The sequence below is a fragment of the Megascapheus bottae genome, chromosome X (genome assembly GCF_031878675.1).
Source record: "Megascapheus bottae isolate mThoBot1 chromosome X, mThoBot2.hap1, whole genome shotgun sequence".
In the NCBI taxonomy this organism is placed as follows: Eukaryota; Metazoa; Chordata; class Mammalia; order Rodentia; family Geomyidae; genus Megascapheus; species Megascapheus bottae.
In genome coordinates this window covers 9,323,371-9,345,114 of record NC_143547.1, presented here as the reverse complement: position 1 = coordinate 9,345,114, position 21,744 = coordinate 9,323,371, and the positions used below count along the sequence as shown (strand labels likewise).

Genomic DNA, 21,744 nt, shown 5'->3' with positions numbered 1-21,744 from the left:
AAAAATACCTCCACACTGGAAGTATCTACTTGTTTTGTATCTTAACCATTTCATATGACCTAAATATATGTAGCTGTTTGATGCTGTTCTCTCTAACATGATTTTATATTCCATGACTTCAAAGAATCAGGACACACACACACACACACACACACACACACACACACACACACACACTGCATTTGCTCTGCAAGCATCACGGCCCACTGAGAATTTCTGACTCCCTCATAACTAAAACATCTGTTAAATGAAATCAGAGCTTATAAGATTTTATATTCGCTTCACTTTAAATGAGCAGAAGGCCTGGCACTGGTGGCTCATGTCTGTAACCCTAGCTATTCAGAAAGCTGAGATCTGAGGATCTCGGTTCAGACCCAGCCCAGGCAGGAAAGTTCTTGAGATTCATCTCCAATTAACCACCAACAATTTGGAAGTGGAGCTGTGGGTACAAGTGTTAGGGTAAACACATAGAGTTGAGGGACAGCACTCAAGCCCTGAGTTCAAGCCCCAGTACTAGCACACATGCGCACGCACACACATATACACATACACACACACACACACACACACACACACACACACACAGCCACAAGTGGAGGTGTGACTTAGGTGTTAAAATGTTAACCTTGAGCAAACAAATCTAAGAAAAAGGCAAGGCCCTGAGTTCAAGTCCTAGTAGTGGCACAAAAAATGAATAGAAAATTAAAGTATTTTTAAATGACACTAAATCCTTAAGTCCTTCAGAGGTAGCGATTAGTCAGATATAAGCCTCATGAACACATATGAGGTAGTATCTGTGTAAGCTGAGAAGCAGCAAGGGCAGGCAAGAAGGCAAGAATCAAGAGTCAGGAAAACAAAGGGAAAAAATCCATTCAGGCCATCCTTTGAAGGATGTGTCCCCAAAGAAACAAAACCGTGATGGACCTCACAGCCTAGAAGCATTAGGATAGGTTCAAGATTGAAGATCTAAGCTCAGGAAAGAACTCTAGCTCCAAATTTAAAAGGAATCTTTATGCTATTTAATACAAGTAGCATATACCTGCTGAATATTAAGAATGCTGTACTTCAGAACTTACAAATTATATCACAAAAACTTACTCTTCTGGTCAGACTGCAATCGTGTCCCTTTTAAAGGAAAGTTCCCTCTCTCACCATCCGGCACCTACCTTTCTACTCACTTTTTTATAAAATCAGCTCTTCTAGATTGTACATATATCTGACCATAGTTGATGAGAATTCTATTACACTATTTAGACTTGCTAAAACAGATTTTAAACATTCTCAGCACAAAAAATGGTATGTTCATGCAGCAATAGATATGTTAACTAAATGATTGAAACTATAAGATGTGTGTGTGTGTTTGTGTGTGTGTGTGTGTGTGTGTGTGTTGGTGTGTGTATCCAAACATCACATTGGAGACATATGTGTGTATATATATATAGATAGATAGATACATAGAGATATTCAAATATCACATTGGATGGCCATAAACAAACATAACTATCAAACTTATTGTCAATGAAAATTTAAAAAGTATAATATAAATCTCATTTAAAATGTATTATGAAGAAATAATACTGTAATGACAGAAACCTCTGTTTAAAAACACTGGGGAGAAAATGAAAATAAGTTGCAAGAGGGAAAAAGTTTAAACCCAGTGCTATGATCCTCAGTATAGACCCAAATATGACTATATAACCCCAAAGTAGAATTTGAGGGTACTTTCACTACATATCAACTAAGCCTATTTAAAAAATGAAGAAAAAATAAATGAAAACAACCTGTGTTCCATTCCTCAAGATGATTTGTATTAGATAAGTTAATATACAGACTGTTTTAGCATGTAAAATTTTCCAGTGATGTAACATTATAATTTCAAACTTACCCGTGAGAATTCCAACCATCTATATTGAAAACGTCTGCTTAGGTTTGGAATTCTTGAATAAACCATTCTCCACACCAAATAGTTGGCAATGGTCCTGTTAACAGAGGGAAAAGAACTCAATTTATTGTATTTTAGGTCGATGGGTGATGCTCTGCAGAACACCTTCAGAAAAACTGCTGGCAAAGTTCCATAGGCAGTCTGCTTATTCATACAAAAACGTGGGGTCATGTGCTTGAAGAATCGCATCAGATGATACATTGTCAATAACTACAACCAAAATTGACTTGCTTTTCACTATCTACCACAACAAGATGAAACAGAGATTACAGCCCCAGACCTAAGAGCAAACACCTTGATTTCCTTTCAGCATATAGTCTGCTATTGCCTGACCTTCCATGTGTGCAAATGCACATGCCTTCGCAATGAGTACATGGTATTTGTCTTCCAAAACTAAAAGTATTAACCAATATCACTCATGTAAATTTGTACCTTGATCAATCCTTAAGAAGTCAGCTCAGGCAAAGCACTCAAGCTCTCTGATTTATCTTTCGTCATAATGCAATAGGTTATTGTAAGGTTAAAATAAATAACAAAAGGCTGACAAAGTAAAATTCCCAAGTTGTTACTGTGGTTGTTTCCAAGCATAAAAACAATATCATATTGCGCCTATGATTTCCATGGTACATATTTTCAAAAATCTGTTACATTTAAGTATTGCCTTTGTCTATAAGCAAAAGACGCCCTCGCCTCAGAAAGATGTGTGATCTGAGTTAATTTCTAACTCAGTAGTGATGATGGATTTTTAATGACCCATCTTCTTCCAGATGGACTATTACTATAGTGGCTAATCACATACATTGCTAATGTAGCTCTTGGGTCAACCAGAAATGGGACAACAGTGTGACGTGATGATATAACCAGCCCACAAACAGCAAGCCACACTTTCATTTACATGGTACTTTACTACAATGAACATGTAATCCAATGAGAAAAAATATACTTCAGCATAGATACCAGAATATGTATGTTTACTCCAATTTATATAAAGAGGTAGATTAATAGACAGAGAATATTTTTGAAACAAGATCTTATAAGTGGCCTAAGTTGATCCCAAACTTATGATTCTCTTGCCCCCACTTCCCAAGTGCCAAGAGTACAGTTGTATCTGTGTCCTATCCCACCATATTCATCTGTGTGTGTGTGTGTGTGTGTGTCTGTGTCTGTGTGTCTCTGTATGTGTGCATACATGCTGACAGCAGGACTTGAAAACAAGGCTTCTGGATCTTTCTTGGCTTTTTCACTTTTGGCTGGCACTCTACTTGAGTCAGGCCTCCACTTTCAGCTTTGGAGATGAATCTCTCTGATTTGTCTACTCATTTCAGCTTCATATCATACTTCTCAGATTTCAACCTTCTAAGGAACCAGAATTTTAGATATGAGTCACTGGAACCCAGCTTCCAATCATATTTTTAATAAATATAAGAATGATAAAATTATCAATTTTCAAGCATCATGAATTAATGTTTTAAACATCATTATTTTGGTAATTTAAAATACATTATCTATACAGGGTTAGGTTAAGATGCAAATCTGTATTTCATATAATCTTCCTGACTATTTCTAACATTTCTGCCATAGACTTGTTAGATCTCCATTGGTTTTCCCTTATCAGCTGGCTACCTGGTGTGTGGGAGAAGAGTCACTACTGTCATTTCCTTGCCATTCACTTGTGCTTATATTATTAGGAAGAGCTTCACTGCATATTTCCCTGAAAGAACTCTTAAGCCACCTGTCCATGTTGTGAGAATTAAATTAAACTAGGTAATGAAATCCATAAATCTAAAGGTATCAGCTGATAGCTAAAGCTTGTTTTCAATGTATCAAATGAAAATTAACCAATGACCATGGCAAGTGCTCCCTTTCTGTGTGTCATAAGGACCTAATGAAGGGTCTATGACCAGTCCTACTGAATAATACAAGTGTTCACTGAGTATTTATTATTTCTGGTACAGCCACCAGAATCCATGAGTAATATAAATTCATGAACACCCTGTGTCTGTAGTTGAAGAACTCAAGATTTCAGCTTGTTATTATTATTGGGTTTGTTTACTTGAAGAAGAGACTTTACGTATATAAAAGACCCTTCTTTTATTGACAATACGTCCTGAGCACTGAGATAAGAGTTCTGGGTGCTGTAAAGAGAGGAAAGAAAGATTTCCTAAAGCTTTTAACTGAGGATGGAAGATACACTGAGCACATAAATAATTAAGGCTTAGAACCATGAAGTAAACTTATCACATTATCAAGAGATTTTTAAACCACTACACGCATCTGGGAAAGTATTTTTGTTGTTGCTTCGGAGTTTTTTTTTGTTTGTTTGTTTTTTGTTTTGTTTTGTTTTTCTGTTGTTATTTTGCTTTGTTTATTTAGTCCTGGGACTTTAATTCACGGCTTGGGCACTATCCCTAAGCTTCCTTTCCTCAAGGATAGCACTCTACCACTTGAGCCACAGTGTCACTTCCCACTTTTTCTGAATGATTAATTGGAGATAAGAGTGTCACCGACTTCCGTACCCAGGCTGTCTTTGAACAATAATCATCAGATCTCAGCCCCTAAGTAAATAGGATTACAGGTGTGAGCCACCAGTGCCCAGCTCTGGAGAAGTTTTTACTAAACCACAGGCATTCTCAAGTATAGGACCTGGCAGAAATACAGCTTTAACCAAAGATATCCCCACTAAGTTCAATGTATAGACAACTTAGAGCACCAATATAATAAATACAGAAAGCAGATCAGTGCTTTGCCCTACACTACAGAGTGATCCATGTTGGAAGCCAGCCATGATTTCTTGACCATCCATAGGGACAATAAAAATACTCAAAAAAAAGTGATTCACAGAAATCTGTGGGCACCAGAAGAAAACACTGAAATTTTTCTGGCTAAGGAATGACTAAGATGATGGTGTGACAACAAGATCTTTGAGTGCTGGAAGATAATACTGCTGATGAGTTGTCAGTGTGTTACAAATATGCTAACCGAATGCTCTGGAGCACAGCTAAAGAGGGCTAAGATAACCATGCCAGGAACAGAGATGGCCATAATGACTACATCACTGCCACCTAATGCTCAGATACACCAAAAAAAAAAGAAAGAAAGAAAAAGAAAAAGCTCAAACAAAATCCAGACTCAGCAATAGTCCTTGAAAACAACACATAATAGCTTTCCTGCCCCCCCCCCGACAAAAAAGCATTTTCAGCAGTATGGTAATTTCCCCACATGGCAATAAATAAATTAGAGAAAAGTAAAGAATCTGAGAAGAGAGCTCACCTCTAAGAAAGCAATATGAAATTCTTCTGTAAAACCTATAACTTGGAATATTTCAGGTTCTCTCAAGAACTTTTGGGACCCAGTCTTCTATATTAGGTTACATTCTCTATAAGCTTAAGTGTACATTACATTAATGACATCACAATATACCTTTTTTGTGTGCTGATACTAGGGCTTGAACTCAGAGCATGGGCATTGCCACTGAGCATTTTGAGGGAATAGTCTTGGGGCTTGAACTCAGGGCTTCTGTTGCTCAAGGCTAGTACTCTATCACTTAGGACACTTAAGACAGAATGCCACTTTTGCCTTTTTCTGTTTATGTAGTACAAGGGAATCAAATCAAAAGCTTCATACATGCTAGGGAAGCCCCCTAGCACTAAGCCACATTCCCAGCCCCTCTCTGAGTTTTTTATTCAAGAAAGAGTGCTCTACCATTTGAGCTGTACACTCCTGGATTTTTGATGGTTAACTGAAGATAACAGTCTCATGGAATTTCTTGTCGGAGCTTGCTGAGAAAACCTCAGGATCCTCAGATTTTATCCTGCTAGGTAACCAGGATTATAGGCATAAAATACTTTCTTTGACCCTCATGACAGGATAGGTGGTTATTACAGTATCCCATTTTCGGATGGAGAAAACAGAGATCAGAAGACTAACAAGGAAGTTTTTCAATCAAGTAATAACATTGAAGTCTTCCCTCCCAATCACACAATGGGAATTGAGCTCGAGAAGTTCTTCTCAAATGTTCTCCAAACCTAACAGATCTTTATAAATTCAATAGGCTGCCAGAACAATGTGTTCTCAAAATGTGTCCCTGACACAGCAGCTTCAGCAACACCTAACAACCTGGTAGAAAATTGGAGAAAGTTGTTGTTTTCCTCCTTAGACTTACTGAATTATGGGGGTGGGGCTCAGCAAGCCCTCCAGGGGATTGTGATCTTTGTCACAGTCAAGAACTGTATAAAATGGGAATATATACAGCTGCTATAAAATCAGATATAACTAGTGATCTTAAGGGAGGTTAATATCATTGTGCCACATGAAGGATTTTCACCAGCAGATTATAGGCTTTGACAGACACACCCACAGGAGAAGGTTTGGGTGGCATTCCTCTAGAGAAGAGGATGAAGGATGCTGAAAGCAATATACTGAAGCCTTTGGTGTACACATCCTCTCAGCCTGTTATACTCCCTCAGCTCTCTAGTTTTCTATTTCAAAGGCAACATCTGGATTCCTGTTAGTCCTACCACATGAGATTATCACTCATCCCTTTTTCTCTCTCCAGAATCTGGAAAACTGCTACTTTGGGGTTCTGTCCATATGTCAGAAGCATAACCAGATGAAGCATCTCATTAGCTTCTAGAAAATTTAAGAAGTATCTACTATGTGAGAAGCACCGACTTGGACCTTGAAGTTGTGAAAGCAATTAGAAAGTGGCATGCCATCAGTTGCCCATCTTGGAAGAAAAGTGGTCATTTCAGGAAAAGAAGTGAGTTTTTTCTTTTCTTTTCTTTTTTGCCAGTTATGGGGCTTGAACTCGGGGTTTGGGTGCTTTCCCTGAACTTTCTTACTCAAGGCTAGTACTCTATCACTTAGAGCCACATCTCCAATTGCTATTTTTGTTGGTTAATTAGAGAGAGGAGTCTCAGACTTTCCTGCCTAGGTTGGCTTTGAACCGTGATCCTCAGCTCTGAGCCTCTTGCGTAGCTAGATTACAACATGAGCCACTAGTGCCCCAGTTCTTTGATTGAAGCTGGTCTATGGAATGTTCAACTTTTTTTTCTCCAGGTACACAGCTATACTCCACTTCTCAGCCTCCCCTACACTTAGATGAGTCACAAGACTGAATCATGGCTTGTAGAAAATGGGTAGAAATGAAATGTCTACTTCTAGGACCTCCTGCAACATCAATATAACCCTCTATTCACTCTCATTTGCCAGCCATCAGATAGATGGAAAAGGTGCCACAAACCCACAGAATGGGCTAGTCAAGTAATGGATAGATCCTGGGCTGCTAAGTTACTGCTTGAAAGAAATCTGCCTTATAGCAACATCATGAACAGAGATACAGTTTTTACTGTGCAAGCTCATGAGGATACAGAGGCACTTGTTATAGCAAGTAGAATATCTTGGCTAATAATGTAACTACTGGGACCCTTAACTGGTTTTGTAAGACTGCATGAGTGATGACCAAATAATCAGCAAAGACTGGGAGTATAGTGCACTCATGGACTTCACCCCAGCACTGAAGGGAGGGAGGGAGGGAAGGAAGGATGGAGTATGGAAGGGAAGGAGAGGAAGGAAGGAAGGGAGGAAAGAAAGAGAGAAGGAATGTGATATACAAAGTGTTGTTAGTCTTCTCAAGCTACAGTGTATTGGAATCTCATATAAAAATACAAAATTCAGCCAGGCACTGGTGGCTCATGGCTATACCCCTAGCTATTCAGGAGGCTGAGATCTGAGGATCATGGTTCAAAGCCAGCCCAGCAAGAAAGCCCATGAAATTCTTACCTATAATTAATCACTAAAAAGACAGAAGTAGAATTATGGCTCAAGTGGTAGAGCACTAGCCTTGAGCAAAAAAGATCAAGGACAGCACCCAGATGCTGAGTTCAAGCCCCAGAACATACAAAAATATAATTATAAATAAAATACTGTACTGTATTATCATTAGGGTATATGTGAAACATAAATGAATTTTATGTGTGGACTTAACTCCCATCCCCAAGAGAGCTCATTTTATATATATATATATATATATATATATATATATGTAAATATACCCCAAACAGAAAAATATATCTGAAACCCACAATTCTTCTAGACCCAAGTACTTCAGAAAAAGGACATTCATCCTGAATTTCAGAGATAGGCATATTCACAAAATAGATTTCTAAACCTGTTATCCCATCGCCCAACACCCATCCCTAGAAAGCTAATCATAATCATTTGATCAGTGAAAAAATAATAAATAAAATCCACATCCTCAGGCCGCTTCCCAGCTCTGTTTAGCAGACTATATGGAGGAGGCCCTTGGAATCTGCTCCAATGAAGGCTCAAGGAAATATCTATCCATCACTAGACTAAGGAGCTTACCTATGCAGTTTCTACTGTTAGAATTGATTTCCATCTTGAAACATTTCAAAGAAACACTAAAATTGAAAAGCAAATCTGGCTGGACACTGGTAGTTCATACCTATAATACTAGCTAGTCCAGAGGCTGAGATCTGAGGATGGTGATTTGAATCCAGCCTGGGAAAGACTCTTACATCTCCAGTAAACTACCAGAAAACCAGAAGTGGAGCTGTGGCTCAAGTAGATAAATTACTATCCTTGCGCAAAAGAGCTCAGGGACAGCACCCAGACTCTGTGTTCAAACTCCATGACAGACAATTAAAAAAGAAAGAGAAAAGAAAATCTGTTTATTCTCTCATTTGTCTGTTTTCCTCAATGAACATAAACTATCATCATCATCAGAAGATAGTTTTAAAAACAGAAGCACAGGATGCTTGTGGCTCATATCTGTAATTCTAGCTACTCAGGCAGCTGAGATATGGAGGATCATAGTTTGAAGCCAGAGCAGGTATAAAAGTCCACAAGATTCCATCTTCAACTAACTGGCAAAACCCAAAACCTTTGGCTGGTGGAATGGCTCACATGGTAAAGTGCCAGCCAAGAGCAGACAAGAGCCAAGCATGAGTTCATACCAGGACAAACAATTTAAAAAGGAAAAGAAAGAAACCAGCAAGGGAAACCAAACACTTCCATGGTGGCAGGAAAGGAGATCAGATACTGTATTTTAACTCTAGGATTTTTCTAAGTTTTTCTGACATATAACTTCTAGGAAAATAGCCAGTCTAAATGAGAATATGTAAAGTTTTTAATCATGGCCCCATAATTAGATTAGTGATTTGGGGTTAGTATAAACTTACTGATGTTTCTGTGGTTGTTTTCTGAGTCAAATGAGAATGGCTAAATGAACATGTAAATGAATTTTTTCTGGGCATGTTTAACATGTCTTTTTCTTTGTAGTAGTGAACTAACAAACTACAAATTCTTTGAAATAAACAAAAGCTAAGAGTGCAATTTTTCTGTAGCTCTCAAAACGGTTTTATGTCTTTTTAGTCTAGGTACTTTGGTTTATTGCCAAAAAGTGACTACTAACTAAAAAGAAACCAGAGGAAAAATTGGAAAAGACCAAGAATGAACTAGGAAAAGAATAGGCCATTTCTAAAGAAATCTCAAGAAATAACACTGTTACATAACTAGTCTCAAAACTAATAAACAATTTAGGCTCTTGGAGAGAACAGTATGGACAAAGACCAGAAACAAGGGGTAAAAACATTGTACAATTGTTGTCATCACACAACAAAGAAATTATACCAGATGATGGTTTGGGCCAATTTGTTATAGAAGGCACTGCAATTTTTCCTGTGACTCTACTGTTGTAACTTTGTTTAAAAGAAATTTTCAGCCAACCACTAGTGATGCATGCCTGTAATCCTAGCTACTCAAGAAGATGGGACCTACGCCTCAGCAGAAAAGTCTGTGAGACTCTTGTATGCAATTATCCACACACACAAAAAAAAACAGAAATGGAGTTGTAGCTCAAGTGGTAGAGCACTAGCCTTAAGCACAAAAGCTCAGGTATAGTGCCTAGGCCTTGAGTTCAAGACCTAGACTACATTGGAAGCAAGGGTAGAAAAAAAAATCACTGTCTATGGCTAGGCCAGGCAAAAAGCTCAAAACCCTATCTAAAAAAATTCAACTAATGTAAAAATGGCTGGTTAGCATGGTTGAATGTTAGAGGCCTACCTATCAAGTTCAAGGTTCTGATTTCAAAGCCCAGTACTATCCACTCCCCCAACAAAGTAATTTTCAAAGGACATGAGAAGAGAAAATAAAAGCCACAGTAAAATACACATGAAAACTCTTACTTCTTCCTTTCAGAGCCTAATATTCTAAATAAATCTTTGAAGTATTGTGGGACACGGACGACCACGTTCTCCGAGGGGCCAATGTCTTTCAGGTGAGGATACATCCTGACATCTATGACCTTCTTGATGTAGCCCAGCCAGTCAAACTAAAAAGAGAGAAAAATAAACAGTGAGACCTTTGTTAGACAAAAAAAAATCTAAAAGAAAAGAAATAGAGCAAAATCCATTTTGGGGGCTAGGAGTTTGGCCTAGTGGTAGAGTGCTTGCCTAGCATGCACAAAGACCAGGGTTCGATTCCTAGGTATCACATATATAGAAAAAGCTGGAAATGGTGATTTGGCTCAAGTGGAAGGGCTCTAGCCTTGAGAAAGCTCAAGGACAATGCTCGGGCCCTGAGTTCAGTCCCCAAGACTGGCAAAAAAAATCCATTTTATTATTTTACCCAAATATTGGAAGACACAATCGCCCATCATTTACTTTATCCAGAAAAAGAATGTCAGATCATTGCTATTCTGACCATTGGCCTTAATCACAGGTGAAGTCTACATTCTGTATCGTGAAAATATGAACAATAAGCCTGCTCATAGAACAATACACGACATGTTCTTTCTGATGTTCCACCCATCCCCCTCATTTGAATTCCCCTCCTCTATCTTCTCTCCATTGTCCTCTCTGGGCTCCATGGATGCATCTTCCCACAATCCTCTTAACTCTTGCATTCCTCTTGCTTCTTCCACATTCTCCCTCTTGCCTTCCCTCTATGTTGTAGTTTCCCTCACTCCTGTGCACCCACAAATAGAGGTACATTTTCTCCTCGTCACTTCCTTTGTTAACCCAAGAGGAAATAAGCAGGAACAGAAAGTAACACCTCCATTCTTCAAGACACTGCCTAGTGTTGCAGACTGGCTATGCTAAAACCCACTTACCAGCCTTTTCTTCCTTGGCTGCCTCCACCACCAACATGGACAACCAGGTACTGACGTGCCCAGTGTCTAACCCTTCAAAATGTAGCCATGTGACTCCACTCCACGCAAAAAGAAAGAAAAGGAAGACATGTAGGGATATTTAAGAGTATCTTCCTTCCTTCTTCCTGTCCTCATTGCAAATATAACATATGGAGCTATTGAAACCACTATACAATATTAGTGTTTAAATATAAAACCACAAAGACAGGACATTAAGGAGAGCACATAAGAAAGACAGAAAAACTTGAGTTCAATATTTGACATTATTGCCTAGAAACTGAATCAACTATCACCTATGTCCAAACTTACATTGCTAAAAAATTGTATCTTAAGTTTTTAAGATACTATAGGTATGCATTTTCTGTTGCTTCTAATCTAAGCCATCTGGATACATACATAATAGATATTCTTTACGCCTGTGTCAGTCTTAGGGCTTGAACTCAGCCTGTGTGCTGTCCCTAAGCATTTTTTTCTCACATTTAGCACTCTACCACATGCACCACAGCTCCATTTCCAACTTTATTGGTGATTAATTGAAGATAAGATTCTCACATACTTTCCTGCCCCAGCTAGATTTGAATGTCAATCTTCAGATCTCCGCTTCCTGAGTAGCTAGGATTATAGGCATGAGCTACTGGAACCCAAAGACATAAGAGTATTTTAGGTGATAATTGACAATGATGAGGATAACTGAAGAGACAGAGTAGGTTTTCCAAGGTCAAAATGTATACACAGATAAATAGCATCACATGTAAAATTACCAGGTACCAGAAGTTTTTTCTGAATAGTTTTCACTAACCTGAGGGATCATAGCACTGAGTTCAGAGATGTTCATTTTGTTATACATGGCCTCACTGGTTCGGTTTTCATGTGGAATCATTATCTGTCAGAAAGACACTTGAGTTATTACTTTCAAATGAACCATTTCTTACTGCGTGACTACTTTATACATGTGCCAAAACATCTGCTTAGTGTTATAAATTTTTTTTAAGCCTGGTATGGTGCCCAGCTAGGAGAAGAAAAAAGGAAGTGACAGCATTTTAGACCAGATTAAGGAAGTAAAAAGGAAAATTGCTTATGCACTTCAGTGTGAAATACTGTCTCCAGTACATAAATATCTTTCCAGAATCCCTTTCTCCTCTCTCATATGGATGGAAAGTCTATTGCTATCTCAAATTTGATGGCCAGGCTAAAGTTGGATAACAGTGGGAACTATTTCACTTTTACCTGTTGTCTCCAAATAATGATCTCAACATATTTTTGCCAGCCCAGGGCTTGAACTCAGGGCCTGAGCACTGTCCTTGAGCTTCCCTCAAAGCTAGAGCTCTGCCACTTGAGCCATAGCACCACTTCTGGCTTTTTCTATGTACGTGGTACCTAGGAATCGAACCCTGGTCTTTGTCCATGCTAGGCAGGCACTCTACCCTTAGGCCAACCCCTGGTCCCAATGATCTCAACATTTTATGAATTCTATCATCCCTTCATCTCCAGGGCTAATTTTCAGCCATGATCCCTGGCTAAATGGATATTACTCATGATCACTTTGCCAACAACTCATTCCTTCACTTCCCCCTCTCATTGCTTTGGTCTTTATATTCCCTTAACTCCACTAGTGGGAGTTAAGCATGGATACGATTACTGTCTGGACACATATTTCAGAACCTGTACCTCTGGCCCTGTTCCTTCATATTCTTTCTATTCTCAATGTTATTGGCCTTAGCTATTTGATCAACACCAAATCTAGGCATCTAGCCTCCACTAAGTTTAACCTGATGTAAAAACAATGGCCAAGGTGTGCAGTGGTGGCTCACATCTGAAATCCTAGCTACTCAGGAGGCTGAGATCTGAGGGCTGTGGTTCAAAGCCAGGCCTGGGCAGGAACGTCTATGAGACTCTTATCTCCAATTAACTATGAAAACCAGAAGTGGCACTGTGGCTCAAAGTTGTAGAATACTAGCCTTGACTAAAAGAACTCAAGGTCTATGCTAAGGCCCCAAGTTCAAGTCCCATGACCAACAAAAGAAAATAAATGGCCATAGCTATCATCCTCAAGAATCACCTTGCTCTATTCCATTGACCAACAGTAGCTTCTATGCCTACCTCCTATCTCAATTCTCGTATACTAAATGTATCACGTTCCACTTTACATACAACTCTGTAGCCTTATATCTCCTAAACACCATCCCTACCTCCGTGACCTGAACAATGATTTAAGACTTTGCCCCCAAATCATTTTCTGTAGCAGGCCTTTTAATTAAAGTATACTTGGTTCTTATTACAGGGGAATCTCTATGGACAGAGATCGCTCCTTGAGTATAGTCTCCATGGGTGGAATTAGTTGGCATACTCCCATAGTTGGCTTGCCAAAGACTTTCTCGCTCATGGCAGGGCTGTCCTGTCTGTTTATTCTCAGAGGTATCCCTAAGACTGAGTATCCCACTAATTTTGCCTGTCCTTAGTGACCAGAAGTAGAAGAGAAGGAAGGGAGCATCCCTCTAGGGACTGAAGTCCATACATCATGGATTTTCCAAAAGTACTCCACAGAGAGCTGTGAAGCAGACACTTGCCTGCTGTTTCATACATGCTTCAACACCCTTAGCTTCTTCCTCTTCACCTTCCCACAGGTAAGGCCACATGGACCTCAGTTCCTTGGCTTCATCTGAATCCATGCCAAGGACAACGTCCACAGGTCCCTTCTGCCACTGCATGTTTCTCCTCCTCCCGGCTCTCAACCCCAGGTTGGAGTCCCCTGGCCTTTATGCTGCTCTCAGCTCTCTGCCAGCTACTTCCACACAATGGATTTGTCACTTCATCTAGCCTCTTGACAATTCCCAGTGTCGCCTCAGCCTAGCTGTTTTTAGTTCTCTTTTTCATCCAAGTCCCTGACACAGAAAAAGGTCTTTCTGTATCACCGTTTCAGTCCAAATTACAGCTCTGGGCCTTCTAGTTGCCAAGGAAGTGAATCCAGACAGCTTTTAGACATGGCTGGGAGACACCTTTGCAGACTTCAAAACAGAAATTTTCAGAGAAAAATCCATGAACTTCACCACAGCAGAAACAGTTTAATTTCCCAAACTTGATCCTTCACTTCTACTCCATTCTTCAACATACAACCTCCACCTTGCCAAACAAAAAAGAAATAAACACTTGGACACTTATTCTCCTCCCTGACCCCTCACTCAGGTTTGAACTCAGGACCTTGCACTTTCTAGGCAAGTGTTTTATTGTTAAGCTAAACCTCTAGCACTGTTTTTTGCTGTGTGTGTGTGTGTGTGTGTGTGTGTGTGTGCTGAACTAAGAGCCTGGTTTCTGTCCCTGAGCTTCTTTTGTTCAATGCTAATGCTCAACCACTTGAGCCACTACTTCTGGAGATTTTTTTTCAGTAGTTTATTGGAGATTACTTCTCACAGATTTTCCTACTAAGGCTAGTTTCAACCTGCAGCCCTCAGATGTCAGCTTCCTGTGTAGCTAGGATTATAGTTGTGTGCCACTGGCGTCTAGCTCTTGCTAATTATTGTTAAGATAAAGTCTCTATTCGAGCCTGGGCATGTGTCTGGACTCCAATCCAACCTATTTTAGGCTTCTCATCAGTGGTGAGATGATAGGCACATGCTACTACATCCAGGTTCTCTCCATGGAGATGGAGTTTCATCTGATCAAGATTGACCTGATCTCAGCATTCCAAATAGCCCGGAATGGCAGGCAAACATCACTGCATCCAGCGATGGGTTGGGAAAAGGTCTAAGAACCTTTTCTGCCTTTCCTGACCTCAAACCACAATCTTCCCATTCTCAGCCTCCAAAGTAGTCAGAATTACAAGATGTGTGCCATTGGCAACTGGCTGTAAAGCTTCTTGATACAACTTTGACCTCATTACAAGGTTTCCCCATGAACAGAAGTCTCTAATGGTTTATTCTGGGTCTTGGAACATTTATATTGTTTCTTCTATGGAAAAAGTATTCTATAATGAGTACATTTCTTTTTGAACACTGTTACCCCTTCCCTTACTTTCTCTTACATTCTCTCTCCCGTTTCACCCCCCCCAGTTATAAAGTTAATTTCCAATAAAGTGTCTTGTGAGTATCACTGTTGCATTAGTTCATTTTTGTCTTTTGTCTCACAATTTTGTTATTTCCCTTCCTTTCCCCAATACAGATAAATGTATATACAAGACATAGGTACCAAAACAAATTTTACTGATAAAATATTTTATAAACAAACTGTATTAATATCAATAATATTTTCACAAACAAACATATTCATTATTTTGTGCACAAAGCAATGATAAACCTCATAAAGCCACAAACACATAACCTAAATTGCAGATAGGAGAAATTATTTTTTTTAAATTATAACTATAAAATCAATAAAATACTTTAAGAATTATGCTTATTTTACATAAAAGTCAACATAGGTATTTTAATACATTATATATAATACTTTATAAAATGAGAAAAAGATTGTTATATATTTCCTGGGTGCTGGTGGCTCATGCCTGTAATCCTAGCTACTTAGGAAGCTGAGCTCTGAGAACTGTGATTTGAGACTCATCTCCAATTAACCACCAAATGCTACCACTGGAACTGTGGCTTTACTAGTAAAACACTAGCCTTGATCTAGTTACTGTATCAGACTTTGTTATCTGGTATACTGTATATACACTTATTTGTTTCTTTGAAATAGGGAAGGGAAAGGGGAAAACAACATGAATGGGAAGGAGTAGAGGAGGAAAGGGGGACAAAAACATGAGAAGGGGTATCAAGGTTCAAGAAGTAATGTACCAGCCAGGCATGGTGGCTCATGCCTGTAATCCTAGCTACTCAGGAGGCTGAGATCTGAGGATCAAGGTTCAAAGCCAGCCAGGGCACAAAAGGACCTGAGACTCTTATCTCCAATTAACCTCTAAAAAACGGGAGGGGCTTACCTCAAGGGTAGGGTGGTAGCCTTGAGCTGAAGAGCTCAGGAACAGCACCCAGGCCAAGTTCAAAATAAAAAGAGAGAGAGAGAAGTAATGTACCCATCATCTGACAAATGTAACTGTAACCCCTATATGAATTATCCTGATAATAAGATAAAATATTTTAAAAAGACAGGATGAGACTAAATGAAATGACCTCTAGGGTATGAATACAAGAGGTGTGATTATTGTTCTTAATGTACTGTTATTTCTTTTCTTTTTTGCCCTTAAGGTGAATCTTATGTTGTTACTGTATCTGACTTTGTTACCTGGTATATTTTATATAGGTTTACTTGTTTATTTGAAATAGGAAAGGGAAGGGGGGAAAACAAGATGATTTGGAGGGGGTGGGGAGAAGGAAATGGGGACAAAAACATGAGAAGGGGTATCAATGTGTGAGAAGTAATGCACTGGCTACCTGACGAATGTAAATGTAACTCCTCTATACATTATCCTGACAATAAAATTTTAAAAAGAGAAAGAGAAGATTATAGACCTAAACAGTTATTTCTGGGAAAGATAGATCCTGACAGGGACCAAGACATTTATAGTTAGCTAGCCCATTTTTTTGTTTCATCTTCTTTATCAAAGAGAATGAGAAAAAAGTATTCTATAAACTGAGCTAACTGCTTACGATTTCTCATTATTCTCATATAAGTTTCTTTCATATCTTTTTGTCTCTACTATAAGCCTACAAAGCTTTAATGTGACTCTTTCAGGATGTAGCAAATGGCACAATGACATTTATTATAGTGGGACAAGAAAGGAATGAGAAAGAAGAATAGATGCAAAGTAGCACCAGAAAGGGAGTTAACATGCTCACCAACATGCCTTTTATACTTCTACATCAAATTTTATCTTCAATATTGGCAGGCATAATTCCTCAGTCCAGATCTTAATCTAGCTTACTCTGGAAAATGGTATTAAAAGCAGACTAGATAAAAAGCAACCTTCTAGGGCCAGGGGTACAGCTCAGTGGTATACTCTTAGTCTATGTAAGTCCCTAAGTATGATCTCTGGCATGTATGCGCACAACACACACACACACACACACACACACACACACACACAACAAAGTAAAGCAAAAGAACTAGGCTTCCATTAGATCAAATCAATAAATATTTTAATCATCTGCATTCTATTTAAGCCATGCAAGAGTTTCTCTAGGAAAACATAACACCACTTTGCTGTACATAGACATTAAATAGGCTGAGACCTAGCAGTGTAAAGATTAAAAGGCGCTCGCTCCCCATCCCCCTCTCTCTCTTTCTTTCTTTCTTCCTCTTTTTTCCCCAGTACCAGGGTTCCAACTCAGGGCCTTGGGCTTCCTCAGCTTCCTTGCTCATGGCTGGCACTCTACCATTTGATCCATGCCTCCAGACCAGATTTCTGCTAGCTGTTTTGGAGATGGAGTGCCTCAGAGTTTTCTGCCTAGGCTAGCTTTGAACTTTGATACTCAGATCTACAGTAATAGACATGAGGCACCAACACTTAGCCAAAGAACTCTTCTTGTTACTTCCCAAAGGAGATACTATTATTCCTTGAGCCTAAAGAATAATAACACAGAAGTTTCTTATTTGGTTGCAGCTTATAACTTCATTCAGAATACATTGCTTTCAAAACAAGAAAAAGACAAATAAAAGGATATAAGGAGTGTTTTCAATGAAGACTTACCTCAGCTATCTTAATTTCCAATCTAATCACTGACTTCATGTCATGCTCAGCTCGGGAACTGTTGGCTCCTAAAAGCACAGCAGTGTCCACCATAAACTTGTAAAGGGCATCTCGATACTGTAAGAGAAGAAACAAGTGATCATGGCAATAACTTACTAGGAAGTATGTTTCAGAGACACCCAAGAGCAGAAACAGCAGGTAGAAATAAATGGCCTTCATTTTCACCAGGTATTCAAAATACACAACAGGCATTGTGAAATACCAGCCACCCATCTACCACTTTGTGTGTGGTGTGTGGGGTGGGTACCACCCCATAAAAGACAGCAATGGCTGGCCATAATGCATTGATCACACGAGTTTTTCTGGTAGTTGGTGATATTATGGTTACAAGAAACATTTCCAAACGAGCCCAGAATAAAAAGTTTAATTTCAGGTGTCCTGTTCCCAGACAAGTGAGGCTTTAATAAAAATAATGGGGAAGAACTGTCACTAAAAAAAGCAGGAGGAGCAGTGGTTGGAAAGTGTGATTTATTCTCTTCCAGCTCAATTTGCCCAGCTTCACACTAAGAAATAAATGACTGCAGTGATCGCAGCCCTGTATCTTTCCAGGTCTATTCAATTTTCACACAGTTGTCCTCCCTGGCTCAGTGGGAGGGGGAGAAAGAGACGGAAATGTTGGTGAGAAATTTAGCAACTGGTAAATATATCATTTTCTCACGAAGGTACACTTTGACCCTGTAAGCTGTTTTTTACTGAATGACCTATCTTAAGACCTAAATATTTCTTGGACTATGGTGAGCCATTAATAAATGGTTCAATCAATAAGTGAGTTTTGCTCATAGTCCTATTTTATTTTTGCCAGTCCTGGGCCTTGAACTAAGGGCCTGGGCACTGTCCTTGAGCTCTTTTGCTCAAGGCTAGCACTCTACCACTTCAGCCACAGCTCCACTTCTGGCTTTTTTTGTGTATGTGATACTACGGAATAAAATCCAGGGTTTCATGCATGCACTCTAACACTAGGCCACATTCCAAGCTCTCATAGTCTTAATCAGAATGTGTTGCCTTTTCCATGTCATTCAGAAAAATAGTCAATACCCATGGAAGGTGATTTGTTAGGCACTCTGCATATGTCAAGGGAAGTGTAGTTGAAAACTAAATCATGTTCCAGTCTGGTGCTCAGTGTGAGGTCCAATGTAAGTAATAACTGTAACAATGGAGAGAACAAAATAAGTTTCTTAATAAAGCAACTACATGTGTGGCAACTCAAGAGCTAGGGGAGCATTCCAGCCTGGAAAAATACAAGAGACATTGAATTTGAGGGATAAAGATTCAGAAGCAGTGAGAACAAGGTGCTTTTGTTGAGAGACAAGACATACATCAATTGGACAATATGGGTTTAGATCAAGCCATGAAAAAGCCTTGAATACTCTCAAAGGAATTTAGATACTATCCCTCAAGAGCAAGGCATGCTGGGAGTAGTGCTAATGAGAACACAACTTGTCAAGTGGTGTCAGAGGTATGTGGAACAAAATGGAAGAGGTGTCTGTTTACAAAGCTACTTGTAAGGTAAATTTGCCACCCTTTTAGATCAGCATCTTAAGTCAAAAATCTACCTAGGATCTTAGCTAGTTTCTTGCCAGCAAGAACCTTCTAGAAGTAGAGGTTAGTATCTGTATAGACCTAGAAGGCTTGGCTCTAATTGTCTTTTGGAGATTGGATAAAGTTTCCAAAATGAAATGCAAGTGTCAAAAATGAACCAGCTCTTTCCAATCTTCCATGAAACTACTAGGCTTCCAAGTTAAGCAAAGAATTCCAACCTGACTAAATCTCCTTTTGTAAAGTGCATCTCCGTAGTGTAAAAGACAATGATATTACCCTTTATTAACTGGGGTACCTGCTAAAAATACATATTCTCAAGATAACCTTGTCGATTAAATCAAACACTGTAATGCTTAATACATAGGAGAAGCTTCCCACATCATTGTTTAGTATTATAAATTTGAGAACCACTAGGTCTCCTTTCCTGCACTTCCTTTGCAAATGGTAATGAGCAAGGGCCACATCTGAGAAATGGTATCTCTCCAGCTAGATAATGAGGACACTGAGCAGGAGAACTTGTATAGCCTTGATGCCAAGACTTCTAGAAGACAGAGAGTGGAATTATCTGCGCGCGGAAAGGGTCTTTACTTCATTAGGAATGTGGTGAGTGACTAATTTATCACACAATTCAATTCCAGTAAAGAAGCATCTTAGAACAAGTGATGACTAAAAACAGCCTACCAAGGTCTACAGTTGAATATGAGTAAAACTTACAGACTTGGCTTCCGTGCTGTTATCAAGGTAGTCTTCCCTCACAGCTAGAGAGAGTGTTGCTTGGTCCAGCTGTTAAAATATAAACAGAAAGCATGCTACAGCATTAGAAATTCTTATGTACCATATGAACAAGAGTTCTGAGAGCAGCTGTATCCCAGTCATATTTTGAGATCTGTCACGATTACAAAAAAAATGTACCTGGAAATAGGTACTTTGGTGATGACTGATTTAAAGTATTGGTGACCTAATCTTGCTTTCCCCATTTATGGTTTCTAAGCCTTTGGGGAGTTCTGTTGACACTGATTAGCATCAAGGCAGATTGAATTGACATAGATCTTAAAGATTATACCCAGAAAACGAATGCAACTTTCCCAATCCAATATGGTTTGGAAGAGCTCAGAGTGTAATAGTAGATCAATATCCAGATCTTCACATTATTTTACAAATGCCAATATGGATGGAGTTGATCAATCACATTCTCTGCCTTACCACCTCTAAATAATGAAAACAATGCTTTCATTTTGACAAATATGCAAATTTTAGGGCCTTCTCTGCAATGTTTAGGATAAGTAATTAAAAAATAAACAATGATTAGACAACTAATCAAGTGAAATAATTATGATGCATAAAGATAGTATAAATTTTTGGAATGCAACTTTCAGTACTACAAAGCTAATCAAAGGAAAGAAAACAATTTTCAGAATATATGCTAGAAAAAATATATGCAAAACAACTGAACTTTGACCCATACCTCCCACCATGAACAAATAATAGATAATAGACCTAAAACTATAAAACTTCTAAAGCAAAATATAGGAGAAACTTTTTGACTACTTGTGTTAGAAAGCACTTTTAGACAGGATACTGAAATTATGACCTATAAAAGAAAAAGTTAATTGGATTTCATTATTCTTTAAAACTCTTCTTCTGTAAAAGACATTAAAGGAATGTAAGACATCACAGAATGGGGGGAATGTATTTGAAAATAACATATATGATAAAGAACTTACATTCAGAATATATTAAGAACAGTCAAAATTTAACAATAGGGCCAGGAGTTTAGCTTAGAGTTAGTGGTAGAGTGCTTGCCTAGCATGAACAAAGACCCGGGTTCGATTCCCTGGCACCACATACATAGAAAAAAGCCAGAAGTGGTGCTGAGGCTCAAGTGGTAGAGCTCTAGCCTTGAGAAAGCCCAAGGACAGTGCCCAGGCCCTGAGCTCAAGCCCAGGACTGGCAAAAAATAATTAACAATAAGAAAATAATTTAAAAGTGATCAAAGTATCCAAACAGATGCTACAGCAAGGAAGATATACAGAGGGAAAATCAGCACATGAAAATATGTTCAACCTCTCTGATATATTTGCCTATGACTTATCAGTCCCATTGGTATGCATTTACTCAAGAATATGAAATTAAAACTTGGATTCAAACCAAAACCAATGGTTAACTTTTTCATAGTCATCAAAAGTAGGAAGCAAACCAAATCCACAATGTATGAATGGATAAAGTGGGGTACACAATGAAAATCTACTCGTTTTTTAAAAGGCAAAACTCAAGAAAGAACAGAGTGATAGTTTCTGTTTTGGGGATGGGAGTTAACAGTAGAGGGACAAAAGTAGGTAATTTGGGAACTTACGAGACTATTCTATTTATTGATTGTTAGATGAATGCATGAATTTATCA

General features: G+C 38.8%; 1 protein-coding gene across 1 annotated transcript in view; it reads right to left on the bottom strand.

The window, feature by feature from the left end:
- Positions 1-21,744, bottom strand: part of Phex (phosphate regulating endopeptidase X-linked) — a 207,322-nt gene that overhangs the window by 143,116 nt on the left and 42,462 nt on the right. The window contains exons 6-10 of the mRNA XM_090326178.1: positions 20,059-20,127; positions 17,746-17,862; positions 11,914-11,997; positions 10,150-10,295; positions 1,886-1,979 (exon numbers count right to left, since the gene is read on the bottom strand). Of these exons, the coding sequence (XP_090182304.1) occupies positions 1,886-1,979; positions 10,150-10,295; positions 11,914-11,997; positions 17,746-17,862; positions 20,059-20,127 (510 nt within the window). The remainder of the gene's footprint in view (positions 1-1,885; positions 1,980-10,149; positions 10,296-11,913; positions 11,998-17,745; positions 17,863-20,058; positions 20,128-21,744) is intronic.